The sequence below is a fragment of the Melozone crissalis genome, unplaced genomic scaffold, assembly GCF_028551555.1.
Source record: "Melozone crissalis strain CALT ecotype California unplaced genomic scaffold, PUWL_Pcris_2 ptg000012l_1, whole genome shotgun sequence".
Classification (NCBI taxonomy): Eukaryota; Metazoa; Chordata; class Aves; order Passeriformes; family Passerellidae; genus Melozone; species Melozone crissalis.
Genome location: NW_026535790.1, coordinates 6237837 through 6259879, shown reverse-complemented (window position 1 = coordinate 6259879; position 22043 = coordinate 6237837). Strand labels below are relative to the sequence as shown.

The 22043-nt window shown below is 42.5% G+C and overlaps 1 protein-coding gene across 1 annotated transcript; it reads left to right on the top strand.

Moving 5' to 3' along the window:
• Positions 1-817: 817 nt before the first annotated feature.
• Positions 818-21328, top strand: EMP2 (epithelial membrane protein 2). The gene is made up of 5 exons (XM_054270856.1): positions 818-910; positions 14556-14667; positions 16657-16750; positions 17350-17496; positions 18073-21328. The coding sequence occupies exons 2-5, from the start codon at positions 14590-14592 to the stop codon at positions 18255-18257; spliced, it is 504 nt and encodes a 167-aa protein (XP_054126831.1). The 5' UTR covers positions 818-910; positions 14556-14589; the 3' UTR covers positions 18258-21328.
• The last annotated feature ends 715 nt before the right edge of the window (positions 21329-22043 follow it).

The window sequence follows — 22043 nt, the reverse complement described above, 5'->3', positions numbered from 1 at the left end:
TCTGCCCTAACATGGCACTCGCTGCCGCCCGGGGCGCCCCCAGGCCCGTCCCTCAGCGGCGCCGGCGGCGGCCGGTCCCGCTCGCCCGGGGCAGGGGCTCGGCCCGCGCTGGGCCCGCCGCTGAGGGCCGGGAGCGGCTCCAGCACGGCCGGCTGCAAATGGCGCCTTCCCGGCCCCCTCTCCGCCGGGCGCGGCCGCCGCAGCTGTCCCGGGCCGCTCTGGGAATCGCGGCTGCTTTCCCCCGCTATGGCTCCCGTGAGAGGGCTCCGCCCTGGACCTCGCCCTGTCCCTCCCGGGAAAAGCCCTCGTCCAGCTACCATCGGGTAGCAGCCGTCCGTCCTTGCCCGCGGTGACGGGTGGCACGGCCGCCCCTCGCTGTGCGCGGCTCCGTGGGCCGGGGTCCCACCGCTTCCCGCACTCGGTGCGGAGCGGTCCCTGTCACTCCTCCGGGCGGCTCGGCCCAGACGGAAGGCGGGGGCCGCCGGGGGAGCGGACCGAGCGCCCGGCCGCTGGCATCCCGTACGTGGGCTCGGCCCGCCCTGTCCGGGGGCCGGCGGGGGCAGCGCTGCGGGGACCGGTCCCGGCCGCGAGGGACGGCGGGCCGAGCGCCCCCGGGGAGGGCCGGGCGGCGGCGCGCCTGGATGCCCGCCCGAGTGGGAACGGGCGGGGAAAGTTTCTCCTGTGCGCGCCCCGTCCGTCCGTCCGTCCCTCCCTCCGCGCCCGCACACTCTGGCAGACACACACACGCTCACAACCCCTCTCCCGCCGCCAGCGGCCGGGGGGCACTTTTGAAAGCCCTTCTGGTTCCACACCCAGCCGCCGCTGACATCATTCCCGCAGGAGGGCGGGCGGAGGCATCGCCGCCGCCACACGGTCGCAGCCCCGGAGAGCTGCCCGCCGGCCCGCGCCCGTGAGTAGCCTCGGCCGGGCGGGGGGCGTGGGGGAGCGGGGCGGCGGCGGGGGGAGCGGGCGGCTTCGCCGACCAGGGGAGGAAGAGACCCGTCAGAAATGGGGGAAAATTAAAAGCACGCGTTTGTTTACTACGAAGCACATTTCATTTGGGTGGCTGCGGTGCTTCGCCGTCGCTGGGCCAGCCGGAGAGAGCGGTCCCGGTCCCGTCGAGCCCCGGCCCCGCTCTTCGCCCCGGGCGTCCGGGAGCGGGACAGGACGGGGCGGGCCGAGGGGCTCCTCGCCAGTGCGTCCAGGCTGGGCCAAGCCAGCAGAAAGTTCGCGTTCTGTACGGGATGGTTTCTTTCTGTTCTTTTCTCTAATGAACTCTCAGCGGAGTTCGCGTGTGTTGCAGTAACGCTGTAGCAGTTCTTGGCAGCAACCCCCCGGACAGTGGAAGGAAAATACACTTAGATGTAATTCAGTGCAGATTTCGGTTTATGAAGTTTTGGCCAGCATGAAACGTTTTTCTGCTTGAGTCGAACTGCAGTTTCACTCACCGGTGGTTTTTATCTATAGGTAATGCCCCACTTACATCGGGGATGTTGTGTGCCAGATACTGGACAGGCAGCTCTCAGTATCGTGAGTTGTCTGCAATATTGAGTATTGAATTTGAGAGGTCAGCTCCTTGTTTGGACATTTCTAGGAAGAACAGTACATTGCTATCTGTTCCTCAGCAGGCTTATCCACGACTTGTTCTTACCCACAGAATGCTGCCACCAAGAAACCTGCACTTCAGCCTCTCTTTTAATTTATTGGCAGGAATACTTTGTTCACATGGTGCAGGAAGGTCTTTTTTTTTCCCCTCCTCACAGCAGTTGGGAATAGTATGTAAATGATCAGTAATTATTGCTGTAGAATATCTTAGTAGTATCCTCTGACTTGGTACAGGGCTGTGAAGAAACTCACTAAATAGCTGTGAAATCCACACTGAATTACCTTGGCATTTTCTTTAGGAACTTTGGAAGTAAACAGCTATGGTTGGCTCATCGTCAGAAAAACAAAATGTAGCTCTTTCTCTTCATTTACTTGCTGACTGTATATACAGTGTTGGTGTGTTAGCTATATAAAATAAGCCTTCTTGCCTACCTGAGCAGATGTTTTTTCTATCAAATAAAAATAATCTATAGTGACTCTTTCATCCAGACCTCCTCTCACATGTTGAAGGCTTTGCTGTCCTTGTAGTTCAGACGAGAGCTGTGAGGCTGTGCTGCTGGGACTGAGGTGCCAGGTGGCTGCAGGTGTGGGCAGGCAGGAGTCCACACAAATGGTAGGGGACTGTTGGGCATGAGTGTCACTGGGGGGAGGAATGGGAATTATACTTTGCTGCACAGTCCATCAAGACTTTTGTAAGAGAGTGTGTGACAAATGCCATCCTAAGGAATGCAGCTGGGGTACAGGTACTTGCCACAGCTGGTGAAATCAGAGTGGGAGTGGAAACGAAGGCATATGGTAAACATGGGCAGCAGAAGCTGATATGACTTTATTCAGCATAAGATTTAAGGACTTCACCTTTGCTTCAAAGACATTGAAAGAAGGAACTCTGGCTGTTCTCTGAACCTCCTTGTGAACTTGTAGAGTTGAGTTAGGAAATAGACTGTTGGGATACCTGAGGGAAGATTCATCCTCCGTGCTGAATAAAGATGTGTACAGATTGTATCACGCCAGCTTCATGGCTGACGGGGATGTTACCAGGTCCCTGTCTGCCCAGGAATCCAGGAATTGCTCTGCCAATAGCCATCAACATTAACTGGAGCTGAAATGCAGCAATACCTTGAAGACTCTTCATCCTGATCAGTTTCTTGTTAGTATGCTCATTGAGGAAGAAAAATGGTGTGTTAATATAATTTCAAATAAAAACAACATGCAATCAGTAGGCAAGACACTACTGGTGTTGTATTCTTTGTTTGTGGTCTGGAAAGACTTCTATCATAAACATGCAAACAGTGTTGATTATGCTGTGGATTTGCCAGTAAGGAAAAACAGTTAGTTTTATTTGGTTACACAGATTTAAAACCTTGTTAATAAAGGAAGTTGTTCAACAGACTGAGCAGGTCAAGACTGAGACTGCTGCAACATTATCTTAGACAAAGAATCTGTCTCAGTTCATAGATGCTGGAGTTACTGTTGCTGGCCAACATTGTTTAGAAGAAATGAGCATCTCTATCTTACACCCACTTTCAGTTAATGCACTTGACCCCTCTTGATTTATTAGCATCTCCTGCTTCACAGTTGCCTTGTGTCTTTCTTTTACTTCTACTATTATGGCTTTTATTTTGTTGTCTTGTTTGTCTCAAGGTTGTTTCCCAATTCAGGTTTGACATTCCTTCAGTGATTAGAAGAATGTTGTACTGATGAGTCCCATGTGGGTATTTAGAGAAGCAAGACTTTACTTTTGCTAAGTATATTAGGTGTAGGCTGTCTCCATTCATAATGCAGTTTCCCTGTCATTTAAAAATGAAATCAGTGGCAGCACAAGGAGACTCTTCCCTTTTCACTTGAATATATTTTGATTTTCCACTGGCACTTCACATTCAATTTGCGTCCTGAGCATCATGTAAGACATGACATCCCCACATAAATCAGGACAAGAATGTGTTTAATTAAAGTGATAAGTAGGTCTCTGGGGACAAGGTCTTTCATACTGCTAGCTGGCAGATGTACTTTCCAGGTCCTCCTCCATGTTCCTGTTGGAAGAACACCCAGCAGAATGAGGCACTGTGTTATACAGGAACTAATAAGAAAGATATGTACTCTGAGGTGAAACAAACACTGTATGTAAAATCCATGTGAAACTTCAGCACAGCCAAATATGAAAGTAGAAAGGAATGCACAGCTTTTATTGAAATCACGTTGGTCTCAGAGGGAATGCAGGGAGAACATAAGCACAGTGCTAAGGAATTCCATTCATGGAGCTGTTCAGTGTTTGTTAGGGTTTGCTTGTTTTTTGGATGCTCAAAGCAAACCATGATCTTTGCAGTGGAGTTTCAGTTTTTGCTAAAAAAATTACTGTTTTAGAGAGTAGATAGTTTTGTAAAATATACCTCAAAATGTCAGCTGATGCTTATGACTTCATTAGGAAGATAAGTATCATAATTATTAGAAAATACATCTTGCTGGGTGAGACTCAAGAAAAAGACTGATGGCCTGAATTCATCCATCAAAGGAATTATTATATCTCCACTGAATAGGGAAAATGTAATTACACCTTTTTATTTTGCTGGTGAAGTTTCATGGGCAGGTTTAATGATGGTATGTGCATGCCAGGTGAAGCCTCATAATTTGGGTGTGACCTTAAAATACAACCCTCTGGCTGTGTAGAGATCTTCACAGGAGTCTGTAGGTGGAGCAGAAAGTGGACTGACTCAAATACCCCGTAGAGATGGCTATAGGATATATATTTATGGTTTGCTTCACTGACTCTTAAACACTGTGCTATGTTTGGGATTGCATGGGCCACAAACAGCTGAGGTGGGCAGTAGGAACACTCAGCTGTGTAATGCAGGTGTTCAGTGTCCTGAAATAGATCCAAATTCTGGCCTTCTTCAGCACAGAAGGAGGCCTTCCAAAGGCCTGGATGTCTCTACTGAGGTGCATGTGCTGCCAGGTGGGCTCTGCACACTCACCTGTTCTCCAGGGCTCGCAGTGCTCAGTCCCCTGAAGAACAAACTTGCTGTTTAGTTCCAAGGCGGAAACAAACCCAAGTCCAGAGCCTGCAGAACAGTCTGTGAACAACTGAAGGGCTCTGGCTGAGCCTGCCCATCTGTCAGGGTGCTTGGTGTACCCTTCCCTGGCCCTGTGGCTGTGCAGTGGCCCAGGCACTGTCCAGCCTGGCAAGGTGCAGCTGCCAGGGTGGATCAAAGTGACCCAGGGGCTGAGCAGCCAGCGTAGAGGAGCTGTGCACCGAGTGTGCTCAAACAAGGCATGGAAATCCTTCTACCTGGATTTGTAGAGTCCACATGGCAGCTTTAATGGCACTGATTACAAATTATGGTGTAAAAATTGCATTCTGGAGGTAGGCAGAGTATTCAGTGTAATCCTGTGCTGCAGTGTTGCTGTCAAACAAAGTAGTAATTGTGGAGAGTTTAAGCTTTTTGTTTTATAACCAACTGTTGTACCACCAATAGAAATGTGTTTTCACACTCTTGATAGATGATGTGTAAACTCTGAAATAACTAAAACCAAAATTTCTCAACACAGAGCTAGTCAAAGCCAAATCAAAACAAGCAGTTTGAAAATTTTATAACAGTGAATGCAACTCATTTAATTGCTAGCAATTTCCACAGAGCATCTGCCAAAGTTAAAACAATATCAGCTTTTATTTCTACAGAATTAAATGCATTGCTTTCAATCTGGAAAGACAGACCTTTTCTGCCTTTGTTTGTTGGTTAATTAGGTGGAACATCATAAATCAGTCGAGCTGTTCTGTTGTATCTGGAATAATCTCTGGATAAGCAGCCGTCTGTAGTCAGTAGAGCCCAGGGTCTGAGGTTCACTCAGAACTATGTTAATTTCTAGTCAGTGCTGCAGGTGTGCTTTTTTTTTCTTCCTTTTCATTGACTGAGGACACATTTTATCTGTCAACCTGATAAAAAGGTCTGGTATTTTACTTGGTCTGTCACTCCCTGCCCTGCCAAGGTATTGAACAGAGACACCCTCGACACTGAAATGTGTCCACACAGTGATTGAGCAGGGGTGAGGCCAGGCCACACCTCAGTTCAGCTGTTTGTTTCAGGAGCAGGTTCCCGGGAGGGTTCCCATAGCTTGAATAGCTTACTGGAACAGCCCCGTGTCATTGTCCCAGCGCCATGGAGCCAGAGGCAGGGCTGTGCCAGCAGGCTGCCAAGGGCTCTGTGCTTGCTGCCCCTGCCCTGGGGGCTGGCAGGCAGTGGGGGCCCTTGGGTCACCCTCAGACAAGGGGCTCAGGCTGTGCTCACTCTTGGGAGCTCTGCTGCCCACCTGAGAAACAAAAGGTGCCTCAAGCTGGCTGTGTCATGGTCAGCCCGGTGTCACTGCACTGCCCAACAGCCTGCACTGCTGCCAGCAGCCCTGGAGCCTGGCAGGGAGCTCAGCCCAGTGCCACGGGCACGGGTATCATGCAAAAAGCCTGTTGTGAAATGCACAGAGGCCTCAGTGAAGCTGTTGAGAGGCTTCACAGGAGAGCAGAGCTGCAGGGTCCTCTCAGGACAGCGGGTCTGCCACCCTGCTAGCACCGTCCCTGCATCACGGAAATCCTTTTGTGGAGCTCTCTTTTTCCTGTGCTGTGATGATTGTAAGGCTGTTACAGAATGTGATGGCTCTAAGACTTTTAATTTACATCCTGAATGTGCTCACACCTGATTTATAGCCATACATTTTCATCTCTAAAGTTAAACAGTTCTTTTTCCTTCCATGTGTTTGCCTTTACCTGCAAGCAAGTATATCCCCATTCTGTCTTGATCTTTGAAAATGACCAAGTGAAAATGAGACGTTCTTGTCTTGTTAAGCTTAGGAAAAAACAAGTTTTAAGTACTTCTAGGCCAGCTTGATTGTTAAGAAGGGTTTAATGTACACCAGAGCTTTGTTTACATCGAAGTGGTATCTGGTGCCCAACAAGCAAACTGGCAAACTGGCTGAACAGAGAGCATGCATTGAATGCCTGAAATGATGCGTGCTTTCTTTAATTTTCTAAGAATACAGTTAAGCTCTACCCATACATACTTAAGTTACAAACATTTTATAACACGTTTTGCACATACCTTTGTGAAAGCTGACAGAATACTTTTATGTTTTGCAAGAAACCAGAAACTGCAATACACAAGCAGTTACTTCTTTCAAATCACTGCTGGGTTTTCTCAAACAATGTTTGCCCTTTGAGAAATCCCTTGAACCATGGGGTGTCTTTGATTAAAGACTGTTTTGTTAGCATTTGCCAAAGGCATATGATGCTCAGCGTAAACTGAAGGTGGAAGAGTGGATGACTATGATGGGAATCAGAGATTAATTGCAACCCTTTTAGGTATTATTTAGTAATATGTCAGCCTACCTTATACCACTGTGGGTTGTGTTGGGATTAGATGCAGACATAGAACATCTTAAGTTGAGACTGTTATTATCTAGTATAAAAGTACAGTTACAACTAAAAGTGCTTTAGGGAAACATAAGAATGTGTAAAAGATTTACTTTTGAGGATGGTGTGATTTGTGCTGCTGGAGGAGCAGCACAATCTCTTCCTGCTGACCATGCAAAACCATCTAAAAAGCAGTTTTGAGAAGATGAAGTCTTAGAGACTTATATTCAAATATGTCTGTCTGTGTAGGCAGCTGACTTCTGTACCTGCAAAACTGTCTCCTCAGCATATAGTGGCTAGTAATGTCTCTTCCAGATGTTGCTGGAGTATTTGAATACATCTATCTTGAAGTTTTTAAGCTTCAGGCTATTTTTTAGGATTTTCAGGTAAGCTGTCACAAGGCTCATTTTCCTGGTAAGTGACACTTCCCCACCCCACAGCAGGGCATTGTGTTCCTGTGTTCCCATAGCTGGTTTTCTTCTGCTGAGTCTGCCCACAAAGGCTTCATGGCTGAGTGACTTTCCTCAGCAGTGCACACAGCAGGGCCACAGTGAAAGGAGTGGTAGGGCAAGTCTAAACCCAGTCCAAACTTGTTTGCAAATAAATGACTGACAGAGTTACAGAAGTGGCAGCAAGGCTGGCATCCCTAGGTCAAAATTTTATTAAAAGCATTCCTAAGAAATTAGAAACATCTGCTTCTTTTGGTCTCCATGCTCAAAGCTAGCATGTTGCATTTTTGCTGTAGTTTGCTTCTTGGTTTTATTTGGAAGTGTATGGAACAGCAGGGTTAGAATTTGCTAGACTTTGGAGTTCCTGCTTGGTAGTATAGACCTAATGAGGAGGACAGGGTGAGAAGGGAGGAAGTCTGCAGATGATCTGCCAGACCTACCTGTAATCACAGTCTCTTTCACTTTGGTAACTAGGTGGGGTTTCTGAAAAGGAGACCAGATTTAGTGTTTATGAAGTTGTTTGAGGAAGAGCTGAAAGGGTGCTTGAGCATCCCCTCACACACAGGTGGTAGGGAGGCCAGGCACATGAGCTTCTTCACTTTAAGTCTGCTGTTGCTCATGGAATCCCACCAGTACCAGCAGGATGGACAGACATCCAAACACGGTAAAAGCAAAAGGTTTTATTAAGCTATAGGTGTACATTTGAACTAGTTGTGGTGCACACAAAGACCAGACCTCAGGCTTTGGTTGCAAGGCATGATTTTCTGAAAGAAAATAGAAAAAGACTAGGTCATACTGTGTCTTGTTTGGAGTTTCTCTCCAAGCCCGTGTATTTCACTATCAAAACACTACAAACTGACTCCTGTAACTATGCTGGAGGTTGCTGGGTCTTAACACAGCCTGCTGCAAAGGCACCAATAAATCTAGAACTGATAGGATGACCCTGCTTTATTTTCTGCCATTGTGTAAAAAAAGCCATACATGTTGTCATTCAAATGGAGCTCTAGAAAAGAGAGTGGATTCGTTTTTTGCTATATTGATTTTTTTGCCTTCATACAGTGGTTGGTGCAGGGAGCTTTGATTCATTTCCTTCTGATTTCCTTGCTTTGTGAGGAAGGACTTAAAAAAGCAGGGGGAAGTGTAAGTGAAAAGCTCTCTTCCTTCCACATAAAATAGGTAGCACAAAGAGCTTGAGTATGTTCTCAGTTAGGCAAACAAAAAGAGCTGATGGTCTCTGTGCCATCTAGGGGCTCACAGGACATGTAGCCCTCTTGATTCCAAAGCCAGCATGAAGCAGGGAATGTTATTTTGTGTAGAACACACATTGTTCTTCATGCTTAGCTTTACAGCAGGAAGAAATTGGATGGGAGCCCGTGTGCTGTGTAGACTGTTACTTGTACTTTGCATTTCCCTCCTGGGTCCCCATTCAGTATTGTTGAGATGTAGTCAGAGCCATCCAGCACTTCTTGCAGGTCTCCATGCTGGCTGCAGACACTGGTTGAAGGAGGACATTCAGTTTCTGTATTGGCTATTAGCTGGGTAACGCCTGGGCATGAAAACAGGCCACAATTTGAATGTACATTTGAAGAGTGTTGGTGTTCCCAACTGTTAAATTAACTCAGACAGAAGAAATAAAGAAACTGGAGTCAGTTGTTTCAACTAGTGTAATTATTCTCTTGGTATTACATTTCCTGATTTTCTTGTCCTTTATGTTGTTTGATATTTAGGCATTAGAGGACTGTTGAAATCCTCAAAGCTCTTGCTGGCTTGGGAGAAAGTCTGCTGTCTGAACTTTACTTTTGGTTGCAGTTCTGAGAATCACACAAGAAAAAAAGAACCCTTCATACTTGATAAAAGAAAAAAAAGAAGTTAGTTAACAGTTATCAGTCTGTTCTTTATAAACCAGGGAATTTTGTGCAAGTTTAGAGACAATGGTACAGGCAAAATGTGAGCCAGCTTCTGAGTTCTCACATGTCATGAGACACCATGAGATGTGGCACAAGAACTCTGAGCAAAAACATGTAAATTCAAACAACTTATGATGCATCACAAGATGACAGATTTCTCATGCTACAAGTATACAGACTTCTTCTTACAAATTCACATTTTCAGACTTAATTATAGCACTGAGAGGCAGAAGAATTGATAATTAAGGTTTGCTTTGATTCAGTTTTACACCAGTGACCTCAAGAAAGTTCAGCTGCACTGGATGCTTATAGATGGCCCAAAGACCTGCTGCTCTTGTTGCAATGAAACATCTCAGTGCAGAGAGCTGCAGGTATGGTAACTTGTTTAGCAGGATCCTCTGCCCCTTGTTTTGGGTGTGTCTTTTCAGCTCTCTAAATGTGGGTGTTGAGAGTCTGCACACCCCCCAGCCTCGGTCTGTGCAGAGCAGGAGCTGTTCTGCACAGATTTCACCGTGTTTCTAAGGGTATGAACCAGGATTGTCTGTGTGGAAGGTTTCTCAGACATGGGCTTACATGAAGATGATAAAAACCCCTGACTTGATCTTAGGGAGTGAGGGCAGAGCCAGTGTTGGAGGGTAAGCTTCAGCCTTTCCAATGCAAATGAGGCCAGGACAAACACACTGCACTATGTATTGCTGGTTGCAAAAATTGAGTATGCACAAACATGAGAAACAGCCTGGCAGCAGAGTTCAACTGCATGGGAGGAAAGGAAAGCATTTGTTGTGGAGATGACATCTGGGTTGGAAAGTAATGATAAAACTTCTGTTAAGAACTGTCAAAGACTATTTCCATTTTTGCTTGCTTGCTGTACTGAAAAACTTTAATAGTCATGTTTCTTTATACTGATGGACATGAAAGATAAACTTTATCCTGGAGATAAACTGAAGCTTTTCTGCAGGGGATGTGTTTTTGTGTGTGATATGACATAGGGAGACAACCCAGTTTTGAAACACTACAGTTCAGAAATGTGGGAAACCCTGGCCTAGATACCTTGCTTTACTGTGCAATTCTGTGATGGTTGTAGTATTTTATCCTGTATAAACATACTTGTCTCTGCATGTCCAGGAGATTATAGCAGAGGGCCTTCTTAGCCACTTCTTCTAAAGTTCATCAGGCTCTCTCCCATGGCAAGTGCAAACTACTGCTTCCAAAAGTCTGCATTGCTGACGAGATTCAAGAGAAATGTGACTGCTGCATTTATCCTCCCCCTGTAAAATGAAGTAGCACTGGAGCATTACTTTTGCACTAATTGAAAAAAAAATATGGGTTGTTCTCTAACTGGCCTTCTGTTTTATTGTGTTTTGTATAAGTATTCTGCACCTTAACAGCATTTGTGGGAAACTTTATTAGCACAGCAAATCTGGATGTGTTCAGTGGGATTCCTATAACTTACTCTTTCTAGATCCAGTGGCAGTTTGCACTTGTAGCTCAGCAGTATCTGTCCATTTCTGCCTTACACCACACCTTATGAAGTGGTATTAACTGCTGAGCCTTGCAATTGAAGGAATTTATGTTGACATCCAAAGTCATCCTTACTATAACCCCCAAATCTGTTTTTAATGTCACATGTGATGAGCTAAGTCAAATATTATGTTCTCTTTTGTCAGAGCTTTGCTGGAGGTTGGTACAGGGAGGTTCCTGAAATAGCTGCAGATTGACAGGAGAGCTGAGCTGGAAGGAGCCTCTGGAGGTCTCTGGTGCAGACTCTGGCTCCACGCGGGGGTTAGATCAGGACGTTCTGGGCCTTGCTTCAGTTGAGTCAGGAAGATGTCCAAGAATGGAGATCCCACAGCCTCATGGGCCCTGTTCCAGTACTTAATCATGCTCATTGAATATAATTAATACTTTTTTCACAACTGGAATATTCCTTGTTGCAACTTGTAACCGTTGCCCGTAGTCTTTTCATCATGTACTTCTGAGAAGTGTGGCTCCATCATTGTAAGTGTAGTGTGTCCAAAAAGCTTTTCTCATATATTTGTGTGTGTGTAAAAACTATTAAAAGAATTCAAGTCACTTTGGGGAATGATGGCCAATATCTGTTGCATCATCTCAGCCTTCATCCATGCCTAAAGGCAGTGTACTTTAAATTCATGGACACCCTGACCTGAGAGCATGGTGTGTTTCAGCTGCAAATGAGAGAAGGTGAAAAATCACTCTGTTCAGGAAGCATTTCATGGTAAATAAGAAAAGGAGAACAGCTAGAGTGCAGAACAGGATGTTACCAAAGTGTTTGGTTAGTGATACATTAGTGAAATAAGAATTCTGAATGTTAATGCAAACAGTGCTCTGTAGCTGTGTCCTTCCCTTGCTCATAGGGAGAGGAAAGGAGCTGCTTGCTGCTAGGAGAGGCTCCCAGGGAGGCTGTCCTCAGAGGGTTGGGGAAGGAAGAGCTGCTTGCTGAGGCAGTGGGAGAATCTTGAGTGTGCACTGTAAGGTTTGAATTCCAGCATTTTGTGGAGTTGAGAAGGACTAGTAGATCTTTCTGAGCATTGTAACCCAGAATTTCTGCCTAGAGAGGGATGCAGATTCTCTAGTAGCATCTGCAATATTGCTGGCTGCATCTTGGAAGAGGGGAGCTGCTCTTTGCTTCCTGCCCACATATCACAAAGAATTTCTCTGTAAAACCCTCCTCCCTTCATTATTCCTTGTGCAGGCCGGGGTGAACCACAGAAACTCCTGGGTCTCCATGGGAAGGGAAAGTTTGTAGGAGTGATTGAGGTCTGTGCACTTCTGGGATCCTGTTCAGGCATGACAGATTGGATAACCAGTTCTTGTTGTCTTTTCCTGGTATTAATTACTTGGAAATGGTCTGTCTCCTTCTTTTCCCCCAGTGTATTTAATTCCTGTCTCCATGTGTCATTGCTTAGCACTGTGTGCACAGAAGTTGTAGCAGCTTGTGAAGGGAGCAGTTGCCAGCAAGGCAGGAGGGGGAATCTAAAGATGATTCTTAGGAAGGGTCTTCAAAAAAGAAATGTCAGACCCATCAGACCTTTCTTATTGTCCATTTTTTTAGAGATGAAATAAAAATCTCTTTCATTTAATCTTGGCTTTATTTGGGTAAAACAAAAAATGTCTTCTTGCTAGCCATACATATTTATCTGTCCTGTCTGAAACACTTCTCTTTATGGCTGAAAACAGTAAAACAAAACCATTCCCTTGATTGAAGATAAAGTGGGTTCTTCTGTGCTGGCAAGTCTTGCTTTTGCAAGATTGTTTTTAATTAGGTTACATTTTTTTGGTCTCTCTTACTTTATGTTACTTCATGTAATAAGATGAAATTGTATTGTTATTCTTAATATAATACCGAGTACAATTTGGTTCTCTCTCCTTATATGGCAGATGATTGTTGCATTATTGAATGCTTAGATACCATCTGTGCAAGAAATGAACCTCAGAAAAAAACCAGCCACAAGACAAGAGGGTGCTGTGCAAAGACATATCACAATGAAAAATATTTTGATGCGGCATTATACAAACCCACAAAATACCTTCTTTTCCTTTCTTCTTCCTTTCATTCAAGCAAGGCTTGATAGAGAACCATGAATGACGTTTCTGGAAGTGGAACTGGATTCAGAGGACTTTGAGTCATACAGTAGAATCACCTCATTGGAGGCAACTCCCACTTTCTGTTCTTCACTGTGGCTGGGGAGGCAGAGTTTAACAGAGAGGAAATGGGAAGGAATACGCACTAGAGTAGATGCTTTTCCTATTTTAGGGTTTGACTTGGTTTCCCCATTCAGTCATTCTAATTAGATAAGGATATTAGGCTGTCCCCTTATTTTTCAAAAAAGCACTTCAATGCTATTTGCCTTTGAGCTTGTTATAACTCTGTACTGCAGTGGAGATGGAGAGGATTATTCTGGAACTCCTGGTCTCTATTCACTCAGTTATTATGCTGTCAGTTATCTTTTTGTTAAAATTTTGCAGAGTAGTTATTATTTGCCCTGATGAGAGTGCCAGTGGAGCTGCTTTAAAAATGCTGTCAGAGTAGTCCTTTTCTTTGGTTAAATTATTGATGTGGTTCATGATTCCAGTAAATGGCAGTAGGAGAGAGGGGATTAGACATGAAAAAAATAATGGAAGTCTTAAAATTCCTAACTGCCCTTTCTTCTGGATATTTACTGTGTTATGTGAGTGGCATCATTTGACATCATAGAATGTGTCCAAAGCAAAGCAAAGGGAGAAGTATGCATAAATGTACTGATGAGTGACAATGTGCAGGTGATGTACAGAGTGGTGCACCTTAACTGCAAATTCCTTTTAGCATATATTAATTGGCAAGAATTTCTGTCCAAGAAGAAATAGATATGTCAAGCATTTGCATTTTTCTGAGTATTAGTAGCAGTAGTTTTCCCTAACCTGTTTGTTATATGCCCACAGATTTCCTGGGGATTCCAGTTAAATACAGGTTCTGATTCTCCTGTATGTATTTTTTTTCATGTGAGAGGTGACATTGCAATAGGTGGGTTAAATAAGGTATAAAGGTAATAGGTAGCCTACAGAGAGTATTAAGTGACTGAACATAAAATAGCTAACTGGATTATTATGAAACTAATGGGTTTATTCAACCCTACCAGTAGGGGCAATACATTGAAGAAAATAGTAGTCCTTAGCCATTATCAATGGATAAAACTTATAACTGTATGAACAAAGGACGTGAGGCCTAAGGTACAACATAGTGTTACTAAATCTAGGAGGTAGTTCTTGGTGCACTTAATTTTGTTCTATAAGCATTCTTTTGAAATCTGGTTCTTCCTTCTTTGGAAGGATGGTTGGAACAAGACCTTACTGCAGTCAGTGGAAATATTTTCCTCACTGCACATGAGGCAGTGGAATTTGAAATGCACTTCTCTAAAAACCAATGTGAAGGAGTGTTCCATCCTTGTACACAGAATGAAACAACTTTGTGTGTTTATTCACTGCAGCCATCATGCTGGAAGGTTGCAAAATGCAGCTTTTGGCTTCATTTCAAGTTGTGATTCATTTTAACACCCATGATGCCAGTTTAGTATCTGCAGAGAAAGAACAAGTGCTGTGGACTCCAGCTGCATCTGATGCTATGGTATCTAACAGCACCAGAACTGCAGGTTGATCCACTGACAGCTCTTAAAGATTGTTCATATACTTTCTTATGTTCAACAGATTTATCTCAGCCTAAAGCCTCCCCAGAGCAAGGATGCTGATTCTCCTGGCCTTCATTATCGTGTTTCACATAACCTCAGCAGCTCTGCTGTTCATCTCAACAATTGACAATGTAAGTGTCATTTCTTCTCCTTGGCTCTCAAACACACTGGGATTTCTTTGCTTCATAAAAATTGAAGCAAAGAAATGAAGCAAAGACCTTTCTGTAACAAAAAATGCCTTGGGTGTGCATGTTGCTGGTGGATAAGTCTGTCCATGGCATCATGTTGTAAGCTCAAGGCAGCAGATCCCCTCCCCTCAGAGAGACTTGGCCCGGGAGGATATTTACAGGGTGGAGCCCTGGGATTTGATTCAGCTGGACATGAAGCAGAGAGGGGGGGGAAGATCCACTGTCCTTTTGTCTCAAGTACCTAAAGTCAAACAGCTGGTGATTAATATATGGGGATAATTTCAGTCAAGATGTGCTTTGCCTCACAAGTGTTTGTCCAAGATGCCCAATTAAATCATGAGAGACAACCATGAATGTATGTGTGTCCATTAAGTTGAAGTAGCTTCAGCACAAAGCTTTAGAATATTTTATGTTGCATTGTTTCAAAATTTCTGTTTTATTTTTGTGATCAAAAAGAATTTACTCTCCAATATTTATATCTAGCTTTTAATGGAATTCTCCATTTTCCAAAACAGCCCACTATCCTGATCAGAAGTCTGTGCACTGGAATCTGTCTGTGAGGTCTGATGTATGTACAGGCTTTTGATATTAAAAAATCTGCTGCTGAAAATACTGTTTAGTGAAGACCATGCTCCAAGTGAAATTATGCATTGCTCACAACTTTTTGTTGCAAAGTGTACAAACTCAGGTGTTACATTTTAGTCAGCTGGTTGATTGTTCCATGGAAGTAGGTCATTATTTGAGCACTGGAGCAGGTTGTCTTACCCTGCTCCTTTGAATATTTAGAAAGCAAAGACCGTGGGCAAAGCACTGAAAAAATCTTATTTCAAATCTGCAGCACACAACCCAAATTATTGCAGAAATAAAAGCCTATGCACTCTGCTTTGTGTCATTAGCTACCTTTGAACATTTAAAAACTTTAACTGTACAACCATCTTTTGTTAGATTTTATATTATGTATCTCTATATTATGTAGAGCTCAGAGCTGAAAAATAACATATTGAACTGGGACTGTAAAATGCAAATGAATGGCATTCTGAGAAAGTAATTCTTTTTCTTAAAATACAGTGTTCTGTTTATCTATATGCCTACTACCATAGTATATTATAGTTTTAACTGCAGTATTGTTTGCAAAGCTGCACAGTAAGCTCTGAGGCTTCTGGAATGTCTATTTAAGCAGCAGATCCTACCAGGAATCCTATTTAAAAGTCTCATTTTGTGCAGCTCTAGTCAAAACAAAGGTCTGGGTAGCTATTGGAATGGGAATGGGTTTCCTGAGGAAATGCCACTTGTGGAGTGCTTGTCATTTTCCAGGCTACTGTAAAAATCTGCTCAGATGCTGCAGAATCATTTTGCCTTGAATGTTAAAGCCTCAAAATAGAAACACCCCAGGAGGATGTTAATTTGTCAGCCATTACCAGACAGATGCCACAGTGTACCTCAGCACAGCTACATTGCATTGAGATTAATCATTTCAGTGGCAGGAACCAGAACATCTATAAAGGACTTCTGTTTCAGAGGTGATGCTATTTCCTGCTAATTAGCAAATACTGTCCTTCAGAGAGGTGTGCATCCTAAACAGGGTCTGGATGAACAAAGCACATCTTGTCTAGGTGCCTCAAGGAGTGAGTAATCACCGACTACACAAAATTTCTGCCCAAATAGTGGAAATCCCTGGTGCTTTGGGATGTTTAAAATGCCCTTATCTACTTCACAGAGGTCTAAAATGAGAATAATGTGTGGATAATTATATACACTTTATTCTGAAATGCCATGAGATCTCACATTTCATTGGAGTGGTTAAGTATCAAAAATGAACAGAAAATTGTTAATGCTGATGTATCTAATCAGTAGACACTTGGAAAACAAAGGAGTTTTGTGGGGTTTCTTTGTTTTTTCTCCCTGTAAGAGCCCTTTACTTTTATTTTGCAGGCCTGGTGGGTGGGAGATAACTTTTCTGCAGATGTCTGGAGAGTGTGTACCACGAATACGAGCACCTGTATGGCTATCACTGATGAGTTCAATGGTGAGTGTTCCTCCATGCCTGTGTCTGTGTTCCTTCAGCAGATCTGGGGAAATTGCTGTGAAATTTACAGCGGCCCAGCCTGGCTACAGTGGCTGCAGATTTACACAGAGCAGCTGCTCATGGTTAAAAAGGTATTGGTTACTTCAGCTCCCAGTTACAGGGAAGTGATGGAGAGGATGAAAAACCTGAATGAGAGGAATCTCTAGTGCTAAGGGTGCATATCATGTCTGGTTGGACCTTCCTGAACAGAGCTGTCTCCAGCTCTGGTGAGAGGCTGGGGTCTGCATTTGGAAGCTGTTTGGGACAGCTGGCAGTTTCACTGTGCTCCTGGGACATTGATGGCAGCAAAGGGTGGGATGTGGGAGAAGTCTCATCAGTGTTTTCACTCAGTTTGATGAGAAGCTTTTAGAAATCTTTAAGCCACTGGCTGTGTATAGTACCAAGGAAGCAGAGGAGAATCAGCCCCTGCAATGCACACACGGCTGCTTTGCTGCATCTGCTGAACTCCTGCTTACAGAACACGGCTCTGCCCCTTTACTCCTTGCAGGAGAAGGCAAAGAGAGAAATGATTTTTAATCAAGGCTGCTTTGTTTTTGCAGAGTATCAATCAATTCAGGCTGTTCAGGCCGCCATGATCCTGTCTACCATTTTCTGCTGTGTGGCATTTCTGGTTTTCATTCTTCAACTCTTCCGTCTAAAGCAAGGAGAAAGATTTGTGTTAACTTCTGTTATCCAGCTCCTGTCATGTGAGTGATTTTTCAATGCTTTTGACTTGAATTATATTTTCATGTATGTAGGAAAGCAGGAAAAGGTTTCAAAAAGAATGAGCTGCATGAGAACTCTGTAGTGCTCCTGAGGCCATAGCTTATCCTTCATAATTGTTTAAAGAGTGAGCTGTACCATTCTGTAATATATAGACAGTTAACACATGGATGCCATCACTGCTCAAGATAAAGTAATTTAAACTTTGAAGGGAAAGAATTTGAGATGCTGAACTTCTTGAGGACACTAAATAACTCTCTAATTGTTACAGGCAAGCACTCACTTCTTTTTTTTGTCAGTCTTAAAAACTACCCAGATGTTCAGAATCATTTTCCGTTCACTGAAAATGACATAGATACACAACAGCACTTCAAATTTATAGCCTGCCAAATAAACTGAAAATATGTCTTGAAATGCTTCCAGGTTAGTTTGAGGATGGAAGACGAGCATCTGCAAAGAAAGGACATTGGTGGAAGCAGCTAACAGAAGAGACAGTGAATAGATGTGTGTACTGATAATGTTTTAAGATGCTGACCTTTATTATTTTCTTCCTCCTGCAGGTCTGTGTGTTATGATTGCAGCTTCCATTTACACAGACAGGCATGAAGAACTGCACCAGAGCCATGGATATGTAATGGAAGTTTCCAAAGGCCAATATGGCTATTCCTTTGTCTTAGCCTGGATTGCCTTTGCCTTTACCCTGATCAGTGGAGTGATGTACTTAGTATTAAGGAAGCGTAAATAAATGTCAGCACCTAGTTATTTCTGTCACTGCAGTACAAAACCAAATTCCAGTAACCATTTTGTATATAATCATTTACATGGTTTTGTAGTAAAGGTATTGTTTCTCTAAAAATGTACTGTGTTCTTGATATGAAACAGAATTAAAAAAAAAAAGAAGGCAGGTGAAATGAAATGCCTGGCACCTCCAGGTCAGGGGTCAGAGCAAGACAGAGCCAAGTTGTTTCTTTTACATTCTTTTACATATTTCATCATCATAAATTGTTTTCCTTTATTAGACATTAACAGTTTGTTCCTGGCCTCTAGTAGATTAGAAATAAAGCCCATACAAATTAATTTGTAAGCAATATACTAATTATATTCCTGGACCAGATATCCCTTTGAAATATGTTAAATAGAAGGGCGTGCAACAAAACAAGGCCCAGATGACAATGAAAAAGCAAACACATCTAAAGCCCAGAGCTGCACTCAGAGCGTCTGCCCTGGCTCAGGACCAGTGTTCTGCTCTTTATAATGTGCAGTAAGTGTCATCAAGTTTTTATTAAAACCACTTGCTTTGCAAAAGTAAACAAGCCCTTTTTGTACTCCAGCAAATGTTTCTCTTGATTGTGTTTCACATTTAATTTAAGCACACAGAGCCTTTGGTGGGAGCACTTATCAGCCAATTCCCTGTTCAGCCTGGGCCCAGCACAGCTGGGGCAGTGAGGAGCTCCCCACCCCAGCCCTGGATCCCTGAGCCTTGGGCAGCCTTCCTGGGAGGGAGAAAAGGGGAACAGGAAAGCATTACTGGGCCTATCTGCAGATTTCTAAGCAGCCTAGTGATCAAGCAATGCCAAATTTAGGTTTTTACAGCCTAACTCAAGATGTTTATTACACTGAGTTTTTATCACATAGTGATTTCATGGTTAATGTGCCCTGTACAAAAGCATTCCCTGAGTCTGCCCATTGGGAAATTGGCCTTTAAAAAATTGACTTTAAATTTCTTTGTGGATTTTACTGGAACTAAACTCTACTACTAACCAAATCAGAGTGCAATTGCTATGCTTATGAATTCCAGGATAGGTTTCAAGATAAAATTACTTGGTTTTTATTTTTCAGTAATTTTGTGAGCTAAATCTTTGCTCTAATACCAGGCTTAGCTGCTCAGCAGTGTAATACTGGATTTGGCTGATGGTGATTCTGGAGATCAGTGTGGAGAATGAACGAAGCAGTCTGTCCTGGTTAGTCACAGCTTTGATGCTTAAGTACAGATTTGACTTTTGAAAAGCTCTAACCATTTATTTATTTATTTCATATTCACTACAGCTGGCCCAATGCAGAGGCAGTAAAAAAGTAAATACGTTTTTAATGAGGTATTACACTTAAAGGAGAACAAGTTCAGTATCATAAGGCAGTGTAGCTCTACTGAAGTTAATAATTGCTATATTAGACATCAGATAATGAAATTTTATCTGATTTCTTCAGATTTGTCCTTGATTTATCATGAAGTAAAAGTTCAAGTGCATAGCTTTTTAGGAACTGTCTCCAGCATGAGTGACAGGCCATGTAGTTCCATCTTCATTCCTTCAGCATCCTATAATGCTTTGGCATGTGCTGCTTGTTTTCAGGAGGAAAGAAATTCCAATAAGACTGTTAAAAAATTAGGATGAGCAAGCAGGACATCACAGTAAAAGTAATAATAATAGTTAAAAACCCATATAATTTTGAAGAAAAGGGATTCTTCCCAATCTAGCATCATGCTAGTATTTCATCAGGTTTTTTTCCTCTTAGTGGGAGTGCTCTGAATTTCAAGAATTATTACCCTACTTTTTAAAAAAGTGTTTCTATAATTTGCTGAATTCATTTCAGGTTCAAAACCTGAGTTTTTCTAGCAAACAGAATTTGTGTTAAATAAATAGATGCAGGTTTAAGGGTGAAAGTAAATAGACTGTTAGCTAGGCATTTTGCTACTTTTATTAAAACATGAGACAATAAGGAAAATTTTAAAGCAAATACAGATTAAAGCTCTAATATCTAGATGACAGTCCTGAAGAATTCTAAGTTAAGCTTTTTATGCCACTGACTTGCAGAGATGCTTCAGTTCCTTGCCTTGATAATGCTCAGGTCATTTGTAGAGCAAATATTTAAAATAAAGATGTAGATATATATGAACACAGTTTAATTCCACAGTAAAAGCTCTGTCCCTTTAATAAAGTGAAAAGCACACACACAACAAATACTCTGATGCACAACACCTCCACTTGTGTACAAACACCAGCATGTGCATGATGCCACACAAGAGATGGGAATGTTCTGCACAAGTGAACAAATCAGTCTGAACTAGAGTTTGAGCAGAACAAACATATTTTAGGGGTTTTTTTCTACCTTATATGTCTTTAAAATATACCATTTTCTATACTCTATATATTCTGAAAATGTACATGAAAATAAAGTTAAAACAAATTCTTGTACTGTATTAGCAAACTCAATACATTTAGCAATCTGACCTTTTCTTTAAGCTTGGGATATATTTACACAATGTTGGATGAGAAATAGTTGAGTTTTTGTGTGAACAGGTAAAATTAAATTCTTCCTGCCTGTAAGTAGAACCAGAACCTGATTATTTTGTCCTTTATTGAAGACCTTTCAGAGTAAGCAGAGAAAATATTAGTGTATTGAACTTTTAAATGTATGGTGTCAAGAGAACGTCTTGAGTAATGTAAGATCCACTGATGCTCTGAGGAGTTACCTATAAGGTTTTTTTATTTTCCATCATTTGCAGAAACAATCATATATTTTAAGATGAGGTTGAGTGCCTTGACTGTATGAGCAAATAATGTGAGAAACAAGCCAGTGACTTCTGTATCTGCTCTGGTCCAAGCTTTGGATTTGCAAATCACACAGCACACTTGGGTTTGTACAGATCCATTGAAAACACTCCCCCAGTTCCACAGAAATAATTCCCCAAACACCATGAAACTTCTCCTTTGTAATCTTAATGGATAAGAGGAAAAAGTCCCGATTATTATAATATTCACTATCAGCCGTGAATGTACCTTTATATTTTTCACCCAGCAAGTAATCATCTGCAGCACAGGAAACAATCTTGGAAAAACAATCTATAATATTTATGTCAAGATAATAAAAAAAAGGTTTGTTTTTATTTATGTATTCTGTTCAGAACAAGAGATGGGCATTACTTTGTTATACTGTATCTTTGTAAAGTATTGTAGGTGATAGGATCTGTGCTGCTTAGACATTTACTAGTTTTTTACCCCAGCTTCATCAACAATTAATTTTATGTGGTTCTTAATGTGCTCAAAATAATAGAGGGACCGCTTGACTTGTTCTGTTCTTATCTTCAGCACTGTGGAAGTTTGTGTCACTTAGCTGAACAGACCAAAGAAAAGAATTCTTCCTGTAGTTCCTAAAGACAGGAATAGATGAGCCACTACCTTTCCAAACACTAATGACAGCTAAGAATCCTAAAACCATTGAAATAAAATAATGATCTTGAAAATTTTACTATATTTTTCATTTCTTTTATAGGTGCAATAATCTCCTCTGGAGTAATCAGATGAAAGAAAATGAAATGTGGAAGTAAAGTAATTTTAAAAAGAAGACTTCCATTTTCAAGGCTGTAGAATCAAGCTCACAAAATTAATGGAGTAGCATAACAGACTGTAACAAGTAAGAAACATGGAGTTAATACTGTCTGTTAATAATGCTTTGACATGAAACCACTGCAAGTAAGCGTAGTACTTACAGCAGTAGCAGACACTTGGTAAGGTACTCTGAGTGTCCTAAAGGG